Source organism: Scatophagus argus, chromosome 1 (assembly GCF_020382885.2).
Source record: "Scatophagus argus isolate fScaArg1 chromosome 1, fScaArg1.pri, whole genome shotgun sequence".
Taxonomy (NCBI): domain Eukaryota; kingdom Metazoa; phylum Chordata; class Actinopteri; family Scatophagidae; genus Scatophagus; species Scatophagus argus.
The window spans coordinates 18,233,714-18,258,936 of record NC_058493.1 but is presented as its reverse complement, the minus strand read 5'-3'; the positions used below and the strand labels follow the sequence as shown (position 1 = coordinate 18,258,936).

Here is a 25,223-nt window from a genome sequence, read left to right as displayed (position 1 = left end):
CATCTCATAAAATGGTAAAGCCAACATTCTAAGGAAAGCAAGAGAGCTACTCATCCAGTAAGGAGTGCAAGACAGAGAAAAATAATCTTGAAATGGCCCTTTAATAAAATGCCATGAAAAAGTTAAAAGGAAATGCACAAAGGTTGGCCTTGGATCAGTACACTCTGTTCGAGGCTGCATGCAGAGGAGAGGAGCAGCAGAAGACAGAGAAGAAATTATGAGAAGCCAGGTTAGTGCCCAGTATGTGCCTACACGTGGATTATGATTTTGTGACTGTGAGGTACGAGATGAGTGGGCAAATGTTCATTTGTTAAGGTCACTGTTTGCATGGCCTCTTCACTTCACGGTGCAGCACACTTCAGTAAGATGTAATTTAAATGACTTCAGGCATGTTTAGAGAGAGCTGAAAATCAAAGCGATATGTTTCTTTGTTGCAGGTTTTTGTTAAAGCCACCCCTATTTTCATGGATGCAATTTCAACTGCCTCTGTTTTCTCTCTGAAACAATCTAAACCCTTATTACAGTTTTTTTTTTCTATTTTCTATTTTCACACATTTCAGTGGTTCTTTCCTGCTAATGGTGATCTTCCTATGACTGCCATAACAACAGTGGATTGAAAACACTCATAAGTAATTGAATGCATCCCTGTGCTTTTAAGAACACACACTGTTCACTGATGCATTATATAACCATATGATGTAACAATGAATTAGAAGAAATGCACCTTATGGATGTTTTTAACAGATTTTATATGGAAAGGTGGAGTAATAACACAGTTTCATTGCCTGTATTTGAAGTAGACACTTTATGCCATAAAACAGTGGATATAAGAAGTTCATGAGGTGATCTAACATGCTCCATATGACATCTCACTCTGATGCTAGGCTACAGTACATCTGAAGGCAAAAAGCATTATCCAGAATGTGAAAATTAGACTTATATCAAAGGCTGGATGGCTTTTATAAGCGCACACTCAATCTCACAGAGTTGTTTACAGCAATGATAAAGAAAAAAGATCTTCAGATCTTCTCTCAGTGACAGAAGATCTATTTTCTCCTGACCTGTAATGAAGTCAATTTTGTGAATACAAGAAAAGAGCCAGACAGCTGAGGGCGATGCATTAATTATTTGCGTTAAGGACATGGCAGGTTATGTTTTCTCATAATGTGAAACTACCAGCCATAAAATCACTGACTGGTCCACAAAGATTTGTTATGAAGTACAACTCAAAACCATACTGTAAGTTGCCTTTGTAGGTTATTGTTTGTGGATATTGTGGTTTGTTGTCCACGTGCAACAAAATGCAAGGTTTTAACAGTGATGAGGAAAATACTTTTAAAGAAATAGTTAAATATACTCACTTATTTGTATGGGGAAAGTGTTGATTGTTCACTTGTTGAAATGAAACAACCTCTCTCCCACTCTCTGTGCATGAAATGAATGTGTGCTCTGTGTGTGTGTGTGTGTGTGTGTGCCTATTTGTCCACACCTGTGGTGTTGTGATGTCCTGTTTGTCTGTGTCCAGTGAGGGGAAGATGGTTGTTCTGTCTCTAGCAATCGGCCTGGCTGAACAGGATGACTTTGCCAACCTCCCAGACCTGCAGGAAGCACCAGCAAGCAAAGAAAATGAAACCACACCAGAAAAGAGGTAATGAGAGAAAAAGAGACGAGACTGATGCGAGAAATGTGAATTGTTGGGCACCAAAATTAAACGAGTAGCTGAGGAAGCCGTTTGTCACAGCGGAGAGGTGCATAATGATGTAATGATGGGTAATTTAAAGTGCTGCAGGACTGACTGTCTGTCTGTTGTGTTGATGTGTCGACCCTGCAGGGGCTGATCTGTTAGATCAATAGTTCATTGTCTGCAATGGTAACGTTATTTTTAATGTTCCCCTTAAAACTGACTAAACCTATATTGCTTAAAATCCCATTTATTTCACTCACATTAGAAGCAGCTGAGACCAGGACTGACTGCACCAATTACTTTTGAAGAAATGTAATTTAATGTTAGTAGTGTTGGGTGATGAATTTTGATCGTTTGCTGTGCTCAAAACTTTTGGGAATTTTAAAGTGTAGTAAAATTGCAATAAAATATTTTAACCAGGATCTTACAAATACTAATGTCTTGAGTCCAGGACATTTGCCCTGAGCAACCCATAACATTTAACTAGCTGCACTTTACTGACTGAATTGCCAGAAATACAAATTATACGCAGTTATATTCTTCTAGAAGCAGTCTAATTTAAATCTGTTCAGTTAAAAAAAAAACCCAAAAAAGTGCCATCTCTTGTTGTTACTGTGTAATGATGATGTAATTATTTGTAAACTCAACCTAAGGCCACAAAAGCCCCCACATTCTCAGAAACAATACAAACGAAAGGATCTTGTCGTGCTCAGTGGCAGCTATGGAAATGCTTTACATGTTATATTAGCTGGCTTTACTCCTCTTTCCTCGCTATCCAAAACGTTGTTCTATGACTTCCAGCGCTAAACTAAAACCTCTGACTCAGTCCTTTATCTTATGTTCAGCTTTGTGTTTTTTCTCACATTTGTCTTGTGCACATCAGAACATTTTCTTTCCATCTTCCACGTTTTGTCTCCTCCCATTACCTTTTTGCCCCATATCCTCTTGCGTTCTTCATCTGGACCTTTGTACGTCTGCTTGTCTGCAGCTCTTCACTGTTTGGTCAGTGAGTCGTGGCACAGAAGAAGGGCATCCTCATTATTTAGAAGTGAGGTTCCTCACGTGAAACACGCATCTAAAATATATGCTAACCTCTCATCTTCCAGCGATCTCAGAACTCGGTCTCTCAGCTGGAGAACAAAGAGCTAAACTGGCTGCCCTCTTAACACAGTTAGTTTCTGAGGGATTAAGTGCTTAACCCACTGTAGGCTGAGCACTGAACCTGGGCATCATCCCACATAACAAGTAATAGATTTTTGTTGAGGGTTCTGTTTCTTCAATTCAGAAATGCTGCTTTAAGATTCCATTCACTTTTCTAAAAATGCACAAAGTTTTCTGTGCAGTGCATCCAAGTGTGCTAACTAGGTCAACTGTGAATTTTTGGTTGATGTTAAATAGTCTGTCTTGGAAGAAAAAAACATATCGCTGAAAAGATACATTTGTCTCGTATTTGATGTCATCGCATAAATTATGACCTTTGTTCTGCCTTTAAAATTAAACTAAATGTCTTGGTGTCAGTCAGGGGATGAGGACCAGTTTACCTCTTGCCCCCCATCATCCCTCTCTCTCTCTCTCTCTCTCTCTCTCTCTCTCTCTCTCTCATTCGCTGGAGGTCTGTCAACCACCTAACTCTAATCACAGCCTGCCAGCATGCCTCTACCCCGAGGGGTCACGTGGGCCAAGTTGTCTAGTGTCCCTCCACAACTAATAACAGCTCTCCATCATCATCTCTGTCTGTCTCCCTCATCTCTGTCTCTCTCTATGGCTACCCTGTAAGCTCCCTGCACCCATCTGATGGCTTGCTCCTGGCCGTTTTCATGGAGCCCAGCGGACTGAGAACGACGGAACAGGATGATCCAGCCAAGAATACATGTGACAAAACAAGATGCTGTTAGACAGTGAAAGAGAGACCGAAACAGAGGGAAACCTTTGCTCTCTGCTTCCTAGAGAAATATGCCACAGGATAAAAATAGCCATGTCCGTTGAGGTTTGTGATTCTGTGGGTTTATTAATGAAATCAAATATAGCTCGGAGCACAAATATCTACAAACACCAAATCTGATAATGGAGAAATGATAGAATGAAAGCAGAAGCTGTGTGCACTGTCACATCTATATTTGTTCAGTCAGTACTTCTAAATACAGAACGGTGATTGTATATCAAGGCAAACATCTCGCTGGCCCCCTTGTGGCTGGCTGCAGTACAGGCCATAAATCCTGCCTCGTCCATGTTAGCCGATGGGACATGGGCTTTACTAAAAACTACAAAGTACACATCAGATAATGTTTTTTGTCATTTTAGGTAGTTCTTATCATGCCTGTCAGTACCATCTTTATGGACAGTAGCACCTTGTCCTTATCCAACATCTTTAATATACACTATATAGACAAAAGTATTGGGGCACCTGATCATTACATCAACGGGGCTTTTAATGACATCGCATTCTAAATATACAGACAGCTTTGTAGCTATAACAGTTTCCACTGTTCTGTGAAGACTTTCCACAAGATTTTAGGGTGAGAATTTTGGCCCATTCATGCAGTAGCATTTGTGAGGTCAGGCATGTTAGACAAAAAGGCCTGGCTCACAATCTCTGTTGATCCCAAATGTGTTCAGTGGAGTTACAGTCAGCACTCTGTGTGGACCACTCAAGTTTTTCCACACAAACTCATCCAGCCATGTCTTTATGGACCATTCCTTGTGCATTGGGGCACAGTCATGCTGAAATAGAAAAGGGCCTTTCCCAAACTGTTGCCACAAAATTGGAGGCATAGCATTTTCCAAAATGTCTTGGTGTGCTGAAGTATTAAGATTTCCCCTCACTTGGAGTAAGGGGTCTAGTCCAACCCCTGAAACACAGTCCTTGAAAGAGTGTGTCTGGATACTTTTGTCTATGTAGTGTATTTTCACTTTTATAATGAATGGACTATGGGCTGTTAAGTCTAAAACACTTTGTAGATCTGAAAGGAACTACAGAGGTGGATGACACTTTTTTGTCAGTTCATCAGTACGAGCAGTCTCTTTCACACCATTCCGTACATTGTCAGTGTAAAAAATATTGAGTCTAGCTTAATTGTGTTTTGAGAAATTAATTCTCAGTAACCAATTTACATCACAGCTGCCTGGGATCTTGTAGTCACTTGTAGTCAATCAAAATTATCTCATAAAACAGAAGAATTTTTTCCCCCTCATTCAAGGGAAAATATGCTTTCATAAATGAAGAGATGTATGGCGTGTTTATTCTTATTGCAGGTTTGTGAATCAGTAGTGATCTTCAGGGAGATGTTGTTGTGGTGTGCACTCAGATACTGAGAACTGCTCATCAAAGCTTCCAACATAACACAGAGATGTGATCTAATTTTACCACCTGCCAGTCATCCAAAGCCTAAAACTAAACACTGGCAGAAAATTCGGTTTTAGTCAGTGACAGCTGAAATCGCATGCATACTTGAGGTGAGGGTGATGCTAAAACCATCCCACAGATTTACAGAGTTCATTATCACACGTGTGTTGTGAGAGGAGTTTTATGTTAATCTGTGATTTGGAGCAGCAGCAGCTATAGCTGTTGCCTTTAAAAACTGTCTCGTGCTTATTGCATCTTGGAGATAAAATCCCATAACGCACCAATGCAGCTGTGATTACAGTTAATTATATTATTGTCAGAGGACACATTTTGGCTTCCTGCTGATCTGTTATGTGCAAAAAAAGGCTGTGTTTTCTCGCTCTGTGTTAAGTGAAAGGTCCTCTAATCTCTTATGTGGTGCTTCTTGTTATGTAAGTCAGTTTGGGTCACTGTGGTAGACCGGCCAAAGCCCTGTGGTGGACTGAACATAATCACCCACCTGCAGATAACTATGGTGGGAGCTCTGGAGCTGTTTGTATTATTATCATCTCAGAAAGCTGCTATTGCATGGAGGAGCTGAATCTTAATGAGCTCAGAGATTCACCACACACAGAGATGCAACAGGGAAATAAATATGAATAAACGCAAAAGAGATTACTGGACCTGGGCAACCTCCACTCTGAACACTGAGGCTGTAAAAGCTGTAAAATGTGCAACGGTTTCTGAAATGGAGCATGTCAAAGTCTGCTTCCATTCAGTATTAACCAAGAATACATTTTACCAACACAGACTGTCAATGAGACACTCAAATAGCATACTGTGGATCACTCTGAATGTTGATAATGATGTCTTTTTAATTCACTGTTACCAAGATATATGCTACACAACGAAAGAGCCTTGAAAATATTCCTAGTGTAGTATATGTGCTTTCAGTGTGGTTGACCATTCATAACCTTTAAATGAGAAATATGCACTATGTTGCCACAAAAAAATGAACGCTTGAGAAGCTGGAAATTCTGTTGGGAAATAAAGAGACAAACCTCGCAGACATCATCTTTGGAGAAATGTCACAAAGAATAGGAAAGGAATATGTTTCCAAAGTCTAAACAGAATCAAAAGTAAGCTGTGCACACCAGTGTACAAACAGATGTGTTTACGTGATGAGTAAAAATATCAAAAATAAGATCCCACAAACTGGCAACATTCAGAAATTAATTTAAAACTATGTTTTATGTAAAGGATCATTCACAGACGTTTTCTCTGCCTTACATACTTGATGATGGTGTTAACTGTACACTCTTTCTCATTCCCTGCTCCTTCCCAGATTAAGCTGTTTCCATCTGCATTAATCAACAGTTTTATTTCAACAGTGATTTAAATGACTATTTGTACATGGACAAAACATGTTTAGCAGATTGTCATTTGGAGATGAGCTAAACTTTGGGTGTATCCATTGTTGCTCTGGGTGGCCTTGGTGGGAATCACAGTTCTTTGCAGAGGTAATGTTATGCTGCACGCACTGAGATGCACAACGCCAGACTGTACAGCATTAATCAAGCAGGAAGTTGTTGCCACCCCTTTTGAGCTGGTATATCAGACTTTTTCAATTGTGTGTCCGAGCCAGCAATCACAGTGAGTTAAGCCTCCTAACGACTCTCCAGGCCGGCCCCTGGTCCCCATGGCAGCCAGCAGTGGCCCGAGAGGAAAGATGATTGGAAAGAAAAAGCGATGTAGGTCAGCACAAACGAGGCTTCTTTTTAAAAAACCTGTCAGAACTAAGTCTGGAGCTCATTCACCATTTCCCTGGTTTCTGCTTGTGGCTATGAGCAGGGAGCTGATTTAAGAGAGCCCATGAAAGAAAAGTGAGGGCGATGTCACAGTGAAGGTGACAGTGAGAGGTGGAAGGGGGAAAAAAAGGCGTTCTTGAAGTCAGTGAACACATGTTATTGACTTTTATCTCTAATTTTGAACAGGTTATGCGGTTATTTATGCACCTAGCGTGATTTACAAAAACAGCAACTCCCAGTGGATAAATCTCAAGAACAAGACAGCAGAAGTCCATTCAAGGAGCATCGAGCCAGTTGAACACTGTAGATGGCTCCATTAGTTGTATTAGCCTATGTGTTGAGGGGGGCGGTGGCCGAGTGATTTGTCCATGTTGGTAGGCATCGCTGAGTGGGCTGACATTGGAACCTGGCCCTCATCCATCATGGGACATGGGACCTATATTGTGTTTCATAGTCTCCTCGGGCGAGTGTATGATCAGCAAGACCCAGACACAGTATGTTTATGGAGACACACTTCCTATCTAGGCCCTGCTGGTAACCCTCATCCCTCATGTTCTTACCCATCCATCCTCTCCCTTCACTTCCCATTCCTCTCCCCATCCCCTTCTCAATTTCCTCTCCATCTTCTGTAACCCTCATTTCAGTTCTCAGTAAGACTTTGTGTCCTCATCTCCACTTCATTCCCTCTCCACCTTTGCCTTCTCTCTCAATCTCTACTTCAACGCTTTATTTAATACATCAAACCTTTTTGTTTTATTTTATGCTGTATGCTATGCCATTTGGCCTCCTGTTCTTTCTCCTTTTCCTATCCCCTTATTCACCTAATCCACCCTTTCCCGAGGGTGTTGACTGGCGCTGTGACGGTATGATGTCAGAGCAGCGCTCCTCTGTCAGCGTAGATGACTGTCAGCTCAGCCAGAATCACTGCTGCACATCAGAAACAGTTCTCATGCACTGGTATACAGTGTGTTTGCTCACACACTCACGAGCTTCCCTGTCTCACCTCAAAATGTCTGTGCTCGATGCAGTGATAAGATATGAAGTTTGGCTCCAAATGCTTTTTAGCTCTTCAGTTCTATCCTCAGCTCTGTTTCTTGCTTGTCTATTTCACTTAAATGATAAAAGTCAGTATTATTTTATATTGTTCTCACATGAAGCTGGCTGTAAAAATAAATGCAATAAATCTTTGTCAGTTTATGACTTATCTCATATCTTAAGGCAGGTTAACTTAATTATTTTTGGCATGACTTTGAGAGAACAATGACTGAAACTGGTAGAGTTTAATATACGAACAATAATAGCTTTTTCAAATGAGCCCACTATTTCACTACTTCTTTCATCAGCTCTTTCACAGTGGACAGCTAAACTGTACATATGAATCATCACAAACAGTTTTTTAAATAAAAATGCATGCACACAGGGATAAAATTGTGATTAATCCTCTTCTGTAACTCCATCTCTTAGAAATTACATTTCATGTTAACTGTCAATGTTTTGTCCAATAACGAAGCGTTTCTACAACACATACGAGTCATAAGAAGAAAGTCAGGGTGGATGATCAATGTTGGAATTGATTCTGGACACCTGGAGCCAGTTTTGCAAAGACAGACTTAAAACTAATGATGAGACTTTAGATCGATAAGTTGTTGATTATCTTAAGTAGGACTAATTTGCTGTGAATTAATTAAGACTTTTGTTAAACTTGGCGGAATGATCGTCTCGGTCAAACTGTGTGATTCTGTAGCCAGAAACATGATTTATTCCTTCCAGGAACCACAACTTAAATACAGTATTCTATTTAGGTGAGTGAAAAATTAGTACACATAAGCATTTTCATATTGTGAAGTACTTCACATGGATACTCAAGGGCAGATTCTGCTGAATGTGGCTAAGCCTCAGTTCTCACACCTCAGACAGGTCACATTGACAAAATCAAAACTTCACATCTCTGCGTTCATACATTTAGTTATCTCTAGGCAAACAGACAGAAGCTAAATATGCATGTGCAGACATCCCATAGTTTCCTGTGTCTCAGCTATATGGTGGCTTGCAGCAGGACAATATAGTCACATGGAGTAAATATTTGATTATGAGTCGTGTGAAAACACAAACACACTGATTAAAATTGTTGTTGTCCAGTAAGTTTGGGCTGAATGCTGCTCTGCCTGCTCTGAATCATCTGTTGAAGACGCTCTCTCCTGCCCGCGCTTCTTTAATGCTAGACCCTTGCTTGAATTTTCTTTTTTTCCTGATCCGGTTGCTTATCTTGTAAGCTTATATGATATGCTTTTATCAAAGCTGGATGAATGAAGCAGTGTTTTTAGTCAGTACTAAACAGACTCTCCAAGACTTTCGAACAGACAATGCACGTGTGACAGAGGAGGAGCTGAGATCTCTCTGATTGTCCCCTGGGATGCAATGACCTGCTTTGTCCAATTGCACAGAAGATGGCTCACAACTCAGTCCCAGATTGAGGCCATGAGGTCAATAATCAAGGTTTTGACTTTCAGTGCGTCAGATCGAAGTGGGCATTCTCCTGGGACGTTACCCTCGACCTTCAAGAGGATTGCGTGTTTGTGTGGGTGCTCATTAGTTTTGCTGCTGGTTGCTGGGACACAGTTGCTGGTAGTTCATTCGTATTTCTACATCTGCATCAAAAACTGTGAAGTGCAGTGTGAGATCAGAGTTTGCAGACTGTATACACAGGAAAGAACATAACTCCATCGCTGCACATTTGTGCCATTGCCTGTTGTTTTGAGTATCAGGGCTGGAGGTTGTTCTACACTTTATTTTACATTTATGAATCAGCCATTTTCAGCATGAGCTCACACATACCCGGTGGTCTGTGCTCTGGTGCATTCACAGGGTTACAGGGGCTTGGAGAAGTGTGGGTATGAGGGCATTCAGAGTGTGTTCCAGGAGTGTGTTTCAAAAGGCTTTCTAAATGTTTGGTCCCGTTGCCCTGTGGGCTTTTTGCTATTTTCAATATATGCCCCTCTCCGTGGAACTTCCTTGAATTTTACAGTCCTCTTTTGAAGACTCCTGTTACCATGGTTACTGCAACCTCCGAGTAAAATACATGGTGGTAGTGAGTACAACCTTAAGTGGGAGCACACATTTCAGTAGTCATGGTTACAACAACCTCTAAAGAATGAATTATGTAACTGGTGTTGTGTTTTAGACGAGATAGTCACTAGCAGGCAGAAAGGGCGCAGCTCATAGTTAGGGATATTTTTTTTCTTTCTGTTTGGGCAAATTCTTAAGTTAATCACCATGCCATGATATGTGTGCATGAATATTTAACTTTCAGATTACCAGGGGGAAAAAAACTGAAAAAAAAAAATTTAAATTAAAAAAAATTAAAAATTAATTAAAAAAAAAATATTTCTGGTTTTGTCATAAATAACTGCAGCAAGAATAATTCAGTTGTTCTCAGTGAGAATTGAGTGGAAGAAAAATAATCCCTTCTCCCTTATTTTTATACAAGAGTATTTCTGCAATGGTTCTCCATTGTTTTCTTTATATCTCTGTACAAAAAGCTAATCTGAAGATATTGTCATGTCTGGTTGAGATACACTACATAGACAAAAGTATTGGGACAACAGACCATTACACCAACAGGGTCTTTAAAGAAATTGCATTCTAAATACACAGACAGCTTTGCAGCTATAACAGCTTCCACCCTGCAGGGAAGGCTTTCCACAAGATTTTGGAGCGTTTCTATGGGAATTTTTTCCCATTCATGCAGAAGAGCATTTGTGAGGTCAGACATTGTTGGGCCAAAAAGCCTGACTCGCAGTCTCAGTTCCAGTTCATCCCAAAGGTGTTTTATGGGGTTGAGGTCTGGGCTCTGTGTGGGCCAATCGGGTTTTTCCATACCAAACTCATCCAACCATGTCTTTATAGACTTTGCTTTGTGCTCTGGGGCACAGTCATGCTGGAATAGAAAAGGGCCTTCAACAAACTGCTGGCACAAAGTTGTAAGCATAGCATTGTCCAAAATGTTTTGGCTTGCTGAAGCTTTAAGATTTCCCTTCACTGGGAGTAAGGGGGTTAGCATGTGTGTGTGTGTTCATGTGGGTGTATTTGACAGTGGGTAAATCTGTATGTTTACACGCATGGATAAACTCACTTTACTACCACACCCAATTGCTGTCTGTCCTCCAGGCGTGTGATTCATGATTCAAGGACACTCTGTGCAGCAGCAGGTCTTTATTTGCCTTTCATGTCATCATATCTTAATCTGTGGCGACTATGAAAAGCAGCCCCCGCAACTCTACTCATCTAATTGGAAATTGGTGTGGATGAAACAAGTGTGTTATTTAGTAAGTTTATTTTGTTTAAATGTGTGTTTTTCCTAAAACAAATTCAAGTGGAAAAAGAGAAAGAATCATCTGATATTCTTATCATTTTGCGAAACTTTATTTATAGCTTACTGTCTGACAAACCTGCTGACACATTTTGGCATGAAATCTTTGTCAGAGTGTGTGACTGCAGTAAAATCTCTTTGTAAATGACAAATCATGCGAGATCCACAATGCAGGAGAAAACGTAAGAGAGTAAGGAAAGAAAGATGTAATAAAATTAGGAAATTGTTGTGGGAGAACGAGCATATTTTTGTCCTTCTTAAAGCAGAAAGCATCCATTTCTGCTTATAAACGCCATACCTCACATGTCATCGCTGTCACATACAATAAATCGGATGTATTTCACATAACTCCAAATAATTTAATCATTTTGTTCGGTTACTTTATTTGTGTTTTGAATTAGATTAATCTAAAGGTTTGGAGTATCTGCTTTGTTAATGAAATCTTTCTCCTGCGGTTTTCTGGTGCAACCGACTTTAATTTCAAATTTATAGAGATGCTACAAAAACAGTCTAACAGACTGGAGCAGACAGAGCAGTGAATATTTTTACAGTTAGGGGAAGAAAACATAAAATATGCAGGCCTGCATAAACTACAGCCATTTTATATGCACTGTGTTAAGGTACTGCATGTGCTCTGCATGGTGGAAATGATTTATAGCCAAATTTTCAAAGTAGCACAGCAGAGTGAAATGCAGACCCTCCGTTGTAAATAATGGAGAAAATTCCTGACTGTGTTTATGTGTTCTTGATTGTTTGAGATTAATGGGGTCTCTGTCTTGTATGTTGGATGCTTATTTAGTAGAGTTCAATGAGCTGTCATTGGTCCAACCCCTCCTACAAGTAAGCGTTTATAGACTCTTTGGATAGACAGCTGACGGGCAGATATTATGTGCTCTACAGTCAGATGGGAAATCCCTCTAAAGAGTCATCCAAGTTGCTGAGCTGCAATTGAACTGTTTAGAGGGGGAGTATGAAACAGTTTGTCATCATAAGAGATCCTTAAAAGAGTGAAGTTAAACATAAACTTCAGGTGGTAGCTGTTGTGCTATAAAATCTATCTGAAAGCTAAGCAACCACTTAGACATCACAGTTGTGAAGCGTGAACACAATTTGTTTTTCTTCATTCCCACACACTGAAAACATATGTTTGAAAACATAAAGATGACAGAATACTGATGGACTGCAGGCAGGTTTTAAGCATCTGCATACTGATTTTCATTTCATAGTAAATAAACTGAAAGCAGAGGCTGGACTGGAGTGAAATCAAACCCTTTTAGGATGAGAATTAATGACTCAGTGAGTCATAAGTATCCTTGCAAAAAACGAATGCGATAATAAATATACAACAGGAAATAACAACAAATAATTCATTTATCAGGTAACATTATCTAAACTTGTCTGGCATGCTTTGTAAAGTGAGAAGCTATGATGACACTTTTTTTTAGTGAACAGGCTAAAATAGGTAAAACAGTCCTTCAACACAGAGCACCACAGTACAGATGGGAGTCCACTCAGTGGCACAGCGAGACAGCCAGGTGTTATATGCGTGACTGCTATGTGTTATGTAATTATTTTAAGATAGTTTAACACATTGTTCCCTTATGTATTAGGGGTTGATATTAGCAGCTATAATTGAACATTTTTATCTTTCTCTGCGGATGCCAGTTTGACCTGTGAGGAAAAACAATGTTTCAGATGTCTTTGTCAGCAGATGCATGAGAAAGCAAGCCGTATTTGGCAAGTCCCTGAAACAGAAGCCATTACGATTTGAATTAAGTCTGTGCTGCATTGTTGGTGCACTGACCTGCAAATCAGAGGAAATAAGCGCACAGTGACAAATCAATTCTTTTCTCTTCCACGCCATATCCTTTTCTCCTCCTCTCTGTGTTCCTTTTGTGCACTCTCACTTGTCTCTTTGCTGTACAAACTCTGTCCATCTCTCACCCTTCCTTCTGCAGCCTCTCTTTCTATTTTGTTTGCCCATGTAACTTGTCAGTTTGCTTCCTCTCTCTGCTTGGGAGCATCCAGCTCTCCACCCAAAGCCAAATCTGGTCTGTTTATGTTTTTTACTCCATCTCCCCACTCTACTCAGTCTCTCTTTCAGCTGTTGTTTGTGTGTGTCATTGTGTGTGTGTCTGACAATGTCTCAGTCTCACATTAATTTGTGTCAGTAACCTCACTTTGTTCATTCTATTAATCTGCGAGTCTTAACAGAGACAAATCCTCTCCTTCACTTTTTCTCAACCTCGGTGCACAGATAAGTCTTCAAATTTATCTTTCCTTCTCGGATCATCTTTCCCACAATACCTTCATCTAATCTCATTTCTGCCTTTACCTTTGTGTTTTATAGCCCACTTGCTCCCTCGCTCGCTATTTCTGTTTCTCTGATTCTTTCTGTTTTTTCTCCCTGGGTCTTGTTTCTCACAGCAATAAGTGCTCATCAGACCTATTTGTCAATACTAGTCCTATTTGTTTTTACCCTTTAAGTCTCACAGTGGTGTATGTTTAGCTTGGAGCCTTGTTTACTAAATATAAATACAGCAAAAATAAATAAATAAATAAAAAAAGTTCCATATGACTGTTTTTGCTAATTTAATCCAATACTGTTGCAGCATTGGGGCTCCCCGCGGTATTTGTTCCTTGAGGTACATGGCCAAAAGTATGCAGACATGTAAAAATTTCATTTCTGCTGTCCATTCTTATGTGACTATTGCACAACACGATCCCAAAACACTGGGCAATACAATGTCAGGTTTTGATTTTTGGAAATTTTTTTACCATGAGGTAGGTAAAATGAGGAGAGTGTTACCACATCCATGTTTGCACAGTAAACATGAAGCCACTGCCAGGACCCTGTTAGTCACTACAAGACACCTAGCCAAGAAAAGCAGTAAAACCACAACTTTCCATTTTTCCAGTTTGGCTGTCACAAATTAAAACAAGGTATTGTGTAAATTAGTGAGCTTAAGAGGTGCTGGTTACCTTTGGACAGAGTCAGGCTAGCTGTTTCCCTCTGTTTCCAGTTTGCATGCTAAGCTAAGCTAAGTCCAGCTTCATATTTAGTGTACAGATGTGAAAGTGGCATCCATCTTGTCATCTAACTCTTGGCAGGTAAGTAATAAGTGTATTTCCCACAGTGTCAGCTTTAAATACTGATTAGCTTATATTTGAAACACAGAAATAAGGTGAAACTAAATAGTGTAGAGATTAAAGACAGAAAAGGCTATTTTTCTCCTTTGCTGAAGAAAATTTTACTTGTTCATCCATGACAGTCACATTGTGTGCATTGCCACTGATTTTTAGAGTACAAACACCTAAGGAATAAGAATGGCTACTGAAAGGTGGCCTACTTATGCTTTCGACTGCCTCCTTCTGTCACATAACCCTCATCTTGCAGGCTGTAGCACTCCCTCCAGAGTCTACCATGACAGCCTCCACTTTTGGGGGGAGAAGTTGTCCACATTTTAGAAAGGTTTTAGAAAGAGGTTGTGTAATGATGTTGAAGCTCTGGCATGCAATTGGTGTTCCAGTCCGTCCATCCTCAATATGTAGAGCCTTCACTGGAACTGAATCCCAGGTCAAAACCTTGAAAAAAAAGGTACATTTGATGTACACCAGAGCAGAATACAAGCACATTTATGTGAATATATATGTGTTTGTGTCCATTTTAACAGAACTCCAGGTAACAAACCAGGCAGCAGCCCCAGAGGCCAGACTCCAGATGAGACTGGACGCCGCCATGATGCCAACTCCTCTGTTTCTGACTTGGCCAACTCGGTCACCAGTGACATGCTCATGGTAACACACAATATCAACACAGTACATCCGTAGCCGCATGAGACACATTTTACTGACACACCACTAACTCATCTGTGGTCTCTTTTCCGCATTGCTGAACTCATCTATATTAAGAGCAAGACTGCTGTCAGCATAGCCTTTTAAATCATAATAAATGAGATGGATGAAAGACACAAACGGTGCTTCCAGATCATCTTTTCTAATCTAAGATGAAAGTTACATGCAGGCCTTGAGACAAGGATGTGGAGGTAGGAAGTACGAAACTAATTCAAAAACCTCAAAATAGGACTTGAACTGATAAGTAATTAATCACCATCATAAGCATAGTTTTAAAAAGCAGGTGATATTAGTTCGTGCAATGTTTTGTAGGGGCAAGCTACAAAAATAACACCAAAGTTGTAATGAACGTAATTATCCTTTAAATTTTGCATTAGGCATTTACATTTATTTGTCTACCACATACCAATAAGACGTTGTGTTGGTTCTGGAGGAGATGGTGAGAAGAGAGAGCCTACACACTTCAGTTCAATTGAGCGAAGTCCGATGAGAAATGCTCCCTCCTCACAAGTCTTTCATCATTCAAAGAGTACCGTCTTCATCCCACTCAGCTCAGCTCACCCACCTGTAGAGCATCACAGTTAGTTACTGCCTGTTTCTTAGCTAACTGAAATATACAGTAATCATCACCCTGAAGTGAGACACTGGGAGGGGAGGGGACGTGCACCTTATTCAGCGAGGTTCGGTAATTAGCTGTGAAAGAACATGCAGTGCTGTGGGTGCTGTGAGAATATGGCAGAGAAGGGTATGAGCACTGTGTAATTATGTGGGTTCATGGTGTGTCTTAGGAATTCACTGTGATGGCGCTTAAAGATAATGCTCATTGTGGGCAGTTTTGCCAAAGGCGTCTATATATTACGCAATCTCTTTTAATGCTGAAAATACCCGTCCAGCACTTTTGAGCCACTTGTGCTGCTGTGGAGGAAGCAATGACAGACCTCATTCCATAGACTAAAAGGACTCTGAGAAACGGCACTGAATGTCAAAGTGTGTATATGTCCAACCCTTTCAAGCATCTCAGGTGATAGGGGTTGGGGGTAGGATGGGGACCTGTCAGCATCACATGGTTCTTATCAGGATGTACTCTGACACTGCTCTCATTTTTTGCGATGCTCACAAAGCCATGGAGAGCGTGATGCAAGTGTGTCTTTGGCTTGGGCTTGACACATTTACAAATTTGCAGTGTTTATATATGCTGTGTTTGTTTGATAAGACAGAGAATGTTCTGTTTCTGTCTCAGTTTTTTTTTTTTTCATTTAATTTTTTTGTTATTGTCAGCCACTCCCGTGAAAAAACCAAAACCGACAATCCATAAGTCTGTCTCTCAGAACTTTCTCAACCAAGTCTGTTTATTTTAAAAATGATTGGGAATATTCTTTCATTTTTTTAAAGAAAAGGATAAATAATTTGTTGGGGACTATTTTCAGCTGTGGATTGGTACATATTTTTTGGGCTAGTTAGGTTAGTTAGTTTAAATAAATAAAAAAATAAATAATAAAATAATGTTTTAGGAGAACAGTATAGATCAGTGGGTCATTGATAAGCTCCTGGCCAAAGGTAGAAGGAGTCAAACCCAAAACAGAAATACTACAAGAGCGCTTAACTTCAAATTTACTGAATAACCACTCATAGAACTGAGCTGCACATGCATGAAATGAGAGCTTTATGTCTCATGTTCTTCTGCTTTAGGCCACTGATTTATCAGTCACCCCTCATGCTTGTTAGTATAAATTCATTGTTGACTTTGATCTTTTCAATGAACTTCTTAACAACAAAATATTTGGGCTAGAATACCACTAGATGTATCCAATCCATCTTTCAGGCTCCTAGAGAATTTGCATCTACTGCACATGGGTTGTTTTTGTTTCAGAAATAGAAACTAGAGAGTAAAATTTAGGGATTGAATGACAATGGAGGACTTGAGGAGAGAACACCCAACACAGAAAATGGGGAAAAGCAATTTAGGCCAGCTGTTGGGTGGAGGACTGCATAATGAAAAGTGATCATATTCAGCATGGAGAATGAGGCTGAGCAACACCATTAGAAATATGTGGGAGAATATGGAATTGGATATTAAATTTCTGGAACTGCTCCTTAAGTAATGCCTCCAGCTCCTCCACCATCAGATAGCACTTTTAAACTGGATTTCTCTCCATCCCTCCAGGCCATGTCAACATCAGTCAGAGGGTCTGTCTACCAACAGATAACCTGCCTCTCATCTCCACGCGGCTATGGACGCTTTCTGCCTGTATCGCACAGCAGACAGCAGCCCTGTGACATAACATTATTTTAGTTTGCCAGTTAGGAACTGTGTCTTTATGTTGAAGTGTAGAATTAGTGCACCCCTTGGAACAGCATCCTAAGATTCCTATTTAGTGGGATCCCACCAACAACTTCATGGTTGCTGTGCAATTGATTGTTTTGTGTTACATCGACAGGTGTTTTTAATGTTTTAAAAAATAATATTAAAAAAAACAAACATTTATCTCCTCTTCCTTCTGTATCTGTTAGTTGTCTCCAGGCTCGGAGGAAGATGATCATGAGGGGCCAGTGCGTGAGAAGCTCGGTCGTATTCAGTTCAGTGTTGGATACAGTTTTCAGGACTCCACCCTCACTGTCAAAATTCTCAAGGGCCAGGATTTGCCTGCTAAGGACTTTTCCGGCACTTCTGATCCATTTGTCAAACTCTACCTGCTGCCAGACAAGAAGCACAAACTGGAGACCAAAGTCAAGAGGAAGAATCTAAACCCCCATTGGAATGAGACCTTCTTGTTTGAAGGTCTGATGGCTGTCTTAATACATTAAACATCACATGCAGGCACTCTTAAGCTGTCTCTTTCCTCTTTGCATCTCTGTGACCTATCAGGCCTGTGTTGTGTCTATTTCTGTCTCAGGTTTCCCCTACGAGAAGGTGGTCCAGAGGACTCTGTACTTGCAGGTTCTCGACTATGACCGCTTCAGCAGGAATGACCCCATAGGAGAGGTGTCCATCCCCCTCAACAAACTGGACCTGGCCAACATGCAGACTTTCTGGAAGGAACTGAAACCATGCAGCGATGGCAGCGTGAGTAGGGTGGAAAATAAGGGGAAGGACAGAAGGAGGTAAAAGAAAGGAGACAAACAGGGAGAAGAGGGAGGAGGGGAAAGAGAAGATGGGACAGAATGTAACGGGTGATGTCATCCCTGGCTGTGGTAATGCTCCCAGGGGAGATGTGGCAGCATGCTGGTGGGAGATAGAAGGGAATATGAAGAGGCTGACAGGTAGATGAAGGAAGAAACAGAAATACACAGAAAGCAACGGGGGGGCAATGTGAAAAGGGAATAAAAAAGTAAACAATTCCGCTGTTGTTGTGTACAATTTCTCAAGGGGAGTCGAGGGGATCTGCTGGTGTCTCTGTGCTACAACCCTACAGCCAACACCATCACTGTGAGCATCATCAAAGCCCGCAACCTCAAAGCCATGGACATCGGAGGCACTTCTGGTACACATGCTCCTTCGTCTTGCATGTCTTTTTTATTATTGCCTTCTACATCACTGCTGCTTCGAAATGAAACTGTTTTTTGGTCATCACTAAAAAATAGCACACAAACTAACATTGCATTCAGACACGAGTGAGATATTGTAAGCAGCATGCAAACTGGCATTTCCCTCCCTCCTCAGACCCCTATGTAAAAGTGTGGTTGATGCACAAGGACAAGCGCGTGGAGAAGAAGAAGACAGTGGTAATGAAGCGCTGTCTGAACCCTGTTTTCAACGAGTCCTTCCCCTTTGACGTGCCTGCCCACGTGCTGAGGGAGACCACCATAATTATCACTGTCATGGACAAGGACAGACTCAGTCGCAATGATGTCATTGGAAAGGTATCTCCTTCTCTCTTCTTTGCTTCTTCCTTCTTCTTCTTCTTCTTCTTCTTCTTCTGACTCTGTGACAGCCCATCAGCGGCAGTTGATCACTGAGCCAGTCTCTACTGACCTCTGCTGGAACGCGCAGACCGACCTTCTGCTTTGAATAAGTATACAACAGAGAAGAGTTAGACATGAGTTTAAATATTGTTGTTATTTAGACACCAGCGGTCAATAAGCGTGACATGCAGTACATGCACATTTAATAGAGTGACCCCCAAAAATATGCATTTTCCATTTAGACCAAATGGTAAAGTTGTGTCCAAATTTGCTAACTATACAAACTGGAATATCCTTTTTGATGTGTTGCATTCTTGTCCATTTATTACTTGTTTCTGAGAAAATACCAGCTATGACAATAAAGAGCAGATTGGCTAGTCCAAATTTCTCAGTGATCTATTGCACAAAGAGAAACTTTTTTGGTTTTCTCATTTGGTTAGTTAATGTGTTATTTCCTAATTATTTCTCAAATTGTTTCCTGGAAAAATTGTGTAATTTCATGCTAATTGCGGAGAACATAAATGCAAGTCATGAGAGTTATTTTAGTTAGTAGAGTTTAGTTGCAGTCAGCTAATTTCTTGCTTTCTGAAAAAAATCTCTTTGAAAGAACTGCTCCATTTTAAACAGAAATAAATATTCAGTCATTGCTTAATTAAAAAAAGAAATCTTAATTCTTCTTATATGTTCCACTGTGTGGTTTCCTGTAGAGACACATTTTAACATGTTCAGCTGAAGCTTGTGTGCACTGACTGAAAGAGTTGAGGCTATGCTGGCTCAACAATTAATTGGAGTTAATTGGATTAATTCACTGGAAGTGTAACAATTCAACACTGTCTTTGCTTTGGCTGTAACTGTTGCCAAATTAATTTGTTCTTTTCAGGAAACTTCTTAGGAAATTATTAGGAATTTATAAACCCATAAAATAAAGCATTGCCTTAGTTTCTGCTATTCCATTATTTCATCAACACCAAATTTATCTCATTACTGATTCAAATATCAGAGCTCAACTTCACAGTAACCACAGCAACACAGATACCCATTTCTCTGTAAGTGTAGATATAAACTGAAGAACAGAGCTCTAACAGAATCCAGAATTTGTGATTTCTGTGCGTTGGAAATATTCAAATGAAGCTCAAATCAAATCTGTGATCCTTCAGACACTCTAAGAATAATCTTTGAGCTGTACACTGAATGTCATACACTCTGTCATTCATACATTAATAGCAGGTGCTACAGCCTAATGATATATATTATCTGCCTACACACAGCAGTCATAATATGTTTCCTATTATACCACATTCATAAATAACTTGAAACTGGTCGAAGGACAATGCAACAGTACTTCCTATGATGTGTACACATCAGGAGTTTGTTTTTACAGCAGAATTACAGTGTTTTATCTTCATTAGTGTCAGCATTGGACTTTAACACACTATTTCAGCAAGTGAAATCTCTTCCTCTAATGGCTCTTTTTCTGCCCTGGATTTTAGTTAAATTTGGAATTTAACTGGCAGGCTTAGTGGGGAAAGTACGGTTAGACTTCATGCTCACAGTAAGGTTTTGTTTTGTTTTGTTTTTACTTAATACCTCATATTTTGTATTCTAATTATCATTATTAGCATTTTAGGGGAGGCTTTCAAAAGAATAACACCAAACTCTGTGATATAACATGTGTTACACTGGTTCTGTCTTTCTCACAGATTTATCTTTCATGGAAGAGTGGCCCCGCAGAAGTAAAACACTGGAAAGACATGATGGGTCATCCTCGCACTGCCGTGTCCCAGTGGCACGCTCTCAAGGCCTGAGGAACCCAGCAGCCAACCTGCCTACAGTGTTTTTCCCCTGAGAATTCAGCATCAGCTTCTTAGCCACTACCCTCTGCACATATCTCCAACACCCCCAATTGCAGTCATGGGCTGCAGATATTGTGTGTCATCTCTTTGTTCTCAGGCCTCTTTGATATCCTCCGCCCTCAGTCCTCGTGACACCATCTTTAAATTTCATCCTTGTCAAGTCCTGATTCCCACCTGACCCCCTCTCATCCCCATGTCTGAACATAAAAATGTCCTTGATGTCTTTACTCACTACTTCCTACTTGTGCCCTATGAGAGATCCGTTTTGTTTCGCCCCTCAGTCTTTCCTCCACCTCGTCACACATTCCCAGTGTTTAACAGCAGAGCAGTACCTCTTGCCACCCATGAATACAAACAAACAACTAAAAGTGGATGGGACTGATATTCCCACCATTCTCAGTGGTGACAAGACAGGCTGCACTCAAACATGCCTCAATGGCGCTGACCTGTGCGACCCATTTACCACCTGACATCTGGCGTTGCAGTGAGGAATCTTCCACTCCTCACCTCTGTGTCCAAGTCCTTTTCCGTTATAATCACTATTCCTCCATACCCTTAAAATGCCTGACAAAGGAAAATCGACACAGGCAATGGGAGATTGATGGTCTGTATTTGGAATTGGACTCTCAACTTGTGTTTAATCTGTTTTTTATTATTATTTTTACACTTTTCACTCTTTCTCTGGCACCGCTGTAATAATTCTCCCTTGGCTGGAACCCTTCGTTGTCTGTGCGTGCTGTGGGTGATGTGCTGTAACCCCAAATGAAGTTCTCCAACAACAACAAAAAAAATGAACATCGACATTTAACTCTGGTCCAATAGGGCAAGTGTAAAAAAAAAAAACAAAACAAAACAAACAAAAAAAAAAAATACTATTTTCTTGGAAAAGAAATCCCATAGTTTGGGGAAAAAAGAGTAAAGTGATTAATGTTGTGTTATATTTTTGGGTTTTCAAAAGAACTTAGAGAATCAACCTGTTCTTCCAGACACAGAAAATAAGCAAAAAGCCAGCTTCCGTAAGTGTGGAAGTGCGGGTTAATCGGTGTGAGTGTGTGTGGTGTGTGTGTGTGTGTGTGTGTGTGTGTGTGTGTGTGTGTGTGTGTGTGTGTGTGAGAGAGAGAGAGAGAGAGAGAGAGAGAGAGAGAGAATGAGGCAGATTGTTGGACTTGCACAGTCTAATTAAAGATTGACATTGTTGAAAACAGCATTGCCCTCAATAATGATGGTGAAAATAAGGTACTGTTGTTAGCTGAAAATGTGGGGAGGTCACTTAAGTTAAAGGGTCAGTCCACCCAAATCACAAACACACATGCAGCATTAACTTACGCCTAGCGGTATCAAGTAAAGCACACAGTATTACATGTATGGGTGTGATCCCCTGAGGGCACTGCTGCCACTCAGATGCAGAGGAGATAAATAGGATTTCACTGTGGATTTGATTTTAATTGACGCCCTTAAATTAATGATCTACAAATCCCTCTGTGAATGGTTTTTATTGGAACTAAAAGAAATTTGTGAAAACAGCAACTGCCCCAAACAATATAAATTACTTAAGTACAACAAACAAAACTCCATTTGCCTCCATCACATTTTGGTGGTGGGTGTCAGCACAGAAAGCCAAACTGAAATTGTCTGCATGGCTTGATACCATCAGGGGTAAGTTGGCAACATATTGTTTTTGTTGGCATGACAAGTGCAAATAAAAAAAAAAAAATCACTCAAGGTCCCCTTATTTGTTCAGCTGAATGAAGGTCACATGTCGGTAAATGTGCACACAGTGGCGTGGCACCAATTCACACCAAGCCCAGGACATCAGCGACAGGGCTAAAAGCACGAAAATCACTGAAAGCAAAGGCTGCAGCACAGCACCGCTCAGCAATTTGTTAGTTGTGCTATGGTGGCACTTTGTGCAAGCAGGGAAACCAAGGTGGTTCAGTGTGGGGTTTTTTTTATCATAAGATCTTGGATTCAGTGGAGCAAACTCAACCCACTGAGGGAGGACCATGAGATGCAGTCTAAAGAAAAAAGATAGAAAGTGGACCTTGAGTTTAGATTTTATTTGTTTATTTAATATTTTGTGATTTGGGTGAAATAGCAATTTTTGAATGCAGGCAGTAAAAGTCTTTGCTAAGGTTACGGATAGTAAAATGTTGAGAAATCAGATGTTCCTGTCACCCATGATACAATGAGCTGCGTTAATCTGTGCATTAAGCCTGGAAGAGGCCTTACACACTGCAAACTCTTTCTCTTTTTTCATTTTTTACAGAGAATTATGAGTCCAAGGTTGATATCAGACCCGATTTTGTATTATTTCGAGGGTTTTAAAGTAGATACAAGTCAGTCTTCCAGATGTTTGTCTCACTGCCTGAATGTGACCTCCCCCAAGTTCCAAAAAAACATGTGCTGACTGGATGATGGAAACAAATGAGAGTAATAATATGGGGGGGTCTTTTCACATTCCACTGTTCGTTTTGTCTATTGGATGTGGGCATGTGTGTGTTTGCACTGTGGGTGAGTGTCTTTGAACTTTAGGCTGTGTGGCTGTATTTGTGAGTCCCTCTGTGTGTGTATATATCTGCACTGAGTTCTGTTTTGCCAGTTTAATACAGAACGACCTTGTTTACCGTTTTTATCCTGTATGAAACGATCCAGATTTACAAAAAGAAATGTTGTTGTTGTTTCGTTTTTTTTTTTTTAAGAGCTGTACTTATTTATGAATCACTGCACTTGTTTGACCACGATGCTGGAACAAACCTCTCTTCTTAGCAGGGTTATTTTCCTCATGTGTGCTTTCAAGCGATGTTTGGTTTGGGAGGAGGCAAATCTGTTATACATGAGCTGAGAGTGAAGGTCAAAGGGAAAATGTCACAAACAAGCTTTACCGCATCCCTAGAAAAGACCTGTTTCCTTAGACTATATTAAAAACAGATTTTTCCATTCAAAAAGATGCAGCTACCAACATTTCGTCCTACCTGTCCTTCTTATCTGGTCCGACCTGATTCACCTAGACTAAAAAAATATGAAGGGCGACTCCTGAATATCTCAGCTGACACCCCGTCATGCACACATGCTTTCTGGCACAAAGTGTTGTGTGTTCCTTATAAATCCTGCCACGCCTTGCTCTTCACCATATGTGCTCCCCCTCCAAGTGTCAGAGAGGATGGGGGAGAGAGAAAAAAAAAAAAAAAAAAAAAAAGGTGAGACGGGAGATAATCATCACCTCTTTGCATCACTGTTACCTACGTCTCAGGTCATCCCAAAAATAACCAGGGACACAGTCGTCTGTCTGTCCTGATGGCCTGGTGTGTTACACAAGGCATTGTTTTTTTTGTGCTGCTGACAAAGCATTACATTCCAAAGGCGAACTATTGGTTTAATAACAGTTAGGGTTGGGTTTACTTTAGTTAAAAAAAAAAAAAAAATTGTGCTAGAATTGTCTCTTCACTGGCCAAATGCCATAAACTGGTAGATTTTACTGGACAAGCTCGCCTCTCTGATCTATAGGGCATTCTCTCATGGGACTGCTTGAGACAAAGAGAGGTTAACCAGCAACATTTTAATTTATATATTGTACAAATGATTGTGAAGTGTCCTGTATGAAAACAAAAAAAGAAAAAAAATCATCAGTATTTACTAGGGTTGTTGATATCCGTCTGTCCTTGGTATCACTCAGCCCCCTCTTTCACTCCCTTTTCTCTTTGTAGTTAAACATCCGTGGGGTGCACAATGTTAAATATCAACCATTTATTTTTTTGGAAATCTGTACAGTGTATATAAAGATATAAATGTGTATATAAAACAAAGACACTTCTGGTATTGTTATGAATTTTTCAGAAGCTTGTTCTTATTATTTCTTCTAGTTTGGTTGTACACAAAGGCAGAGGTGGAAAAAGTGTACTCAGATCCTTTACTTAAAATATCATCAACTTTCTGTGGATGTTTTTAAGATTTTCACATTTGACAAAATAATGCTATTACTTGTTTACCTTGAAGATTTATTGAAATTAAAAATTTGAGTATTGTGGAGGTTAACCAGCAACTACTTACGTACGGGTCCACCGTTAAATATTTTAGTCACTCTGCTAGCAGGTATATCCAAGGGACCTCGGTTAGATACTGTTTTTTGAAAGAGGTCTCAAGCCAGAAAGGTGAGGAAACTAATCCTAATCTTTAACAATACATGATATTTTATAAACTTATAATTGTGTTTTTCATTTGAAATCTCAGCCTGAAAAGTAACTAGTAATTAAAGCTGTCAAATAAATCTGATACAGTAAAAGGCATAAAGTGGGATGAAATGGCAATAATCAAGTGACTTAAAACAGTAATTGAGCAATTGTACTGTCCACCACTGCACCAAGGACCAATGCAACTCAGCTTAAAACCTAAGAATACCCTCTTAAACCTTGGCAATCTGAATGGCTTGAAG

The 25,223-nt window shown here is 40.2% G+C and overlaps 1 protein-coding gene across 3 annotated transcripts in view; it reads left to right on the top strand.

Moving 5' to 3' along the window:
• Positions 1 to 24,601, top strand: part of syt7b (synaptotagmin VIIb) — an 87,895-nt gene extending 63,294 nt beyond the window's left edge. For all 3 annotated transcript variants that reach the window (XM_046388610.1, XM_046388618.1, XM_046388627.1), the window contains 7 exons: positions 1,526 to 1,648; positions 14,858 to 14,981; positions 17,550 to 17,817; positions 17,933 to 18,102; positions 18,406 to 18,520; positions 18,700 to 18,899; positions 20,642 to 24,601. In XM_046388610.1, the coding sequence (XP_046244566.1) occupies positions 1,526 to 1,648; positions 14,858 to 14,981; positions 17,550 to 17,817; positions 17,933 to 18,102; positions 18,406 to 18,520; positions 18,700 to 18,899; positions 20,642 to 20,746 (1,105 nt within the window). In that variant the 3' untranslated portion in view covers positions 20,747 to 24,601. The remainder of the gene's footprint in view (positions 1 to 1,525; positions 1,649 to 14,857; positions 14,982 to 17,549; positions 17,818 to 17,932; positions 18,103 to 18,405; positions 18,521 to 18,699; positions 18,900 to 20,641) is intronic.
• The last annotated feature ends 622 nt before the right edge of the window (positions 24,602 to 25,223 follow it).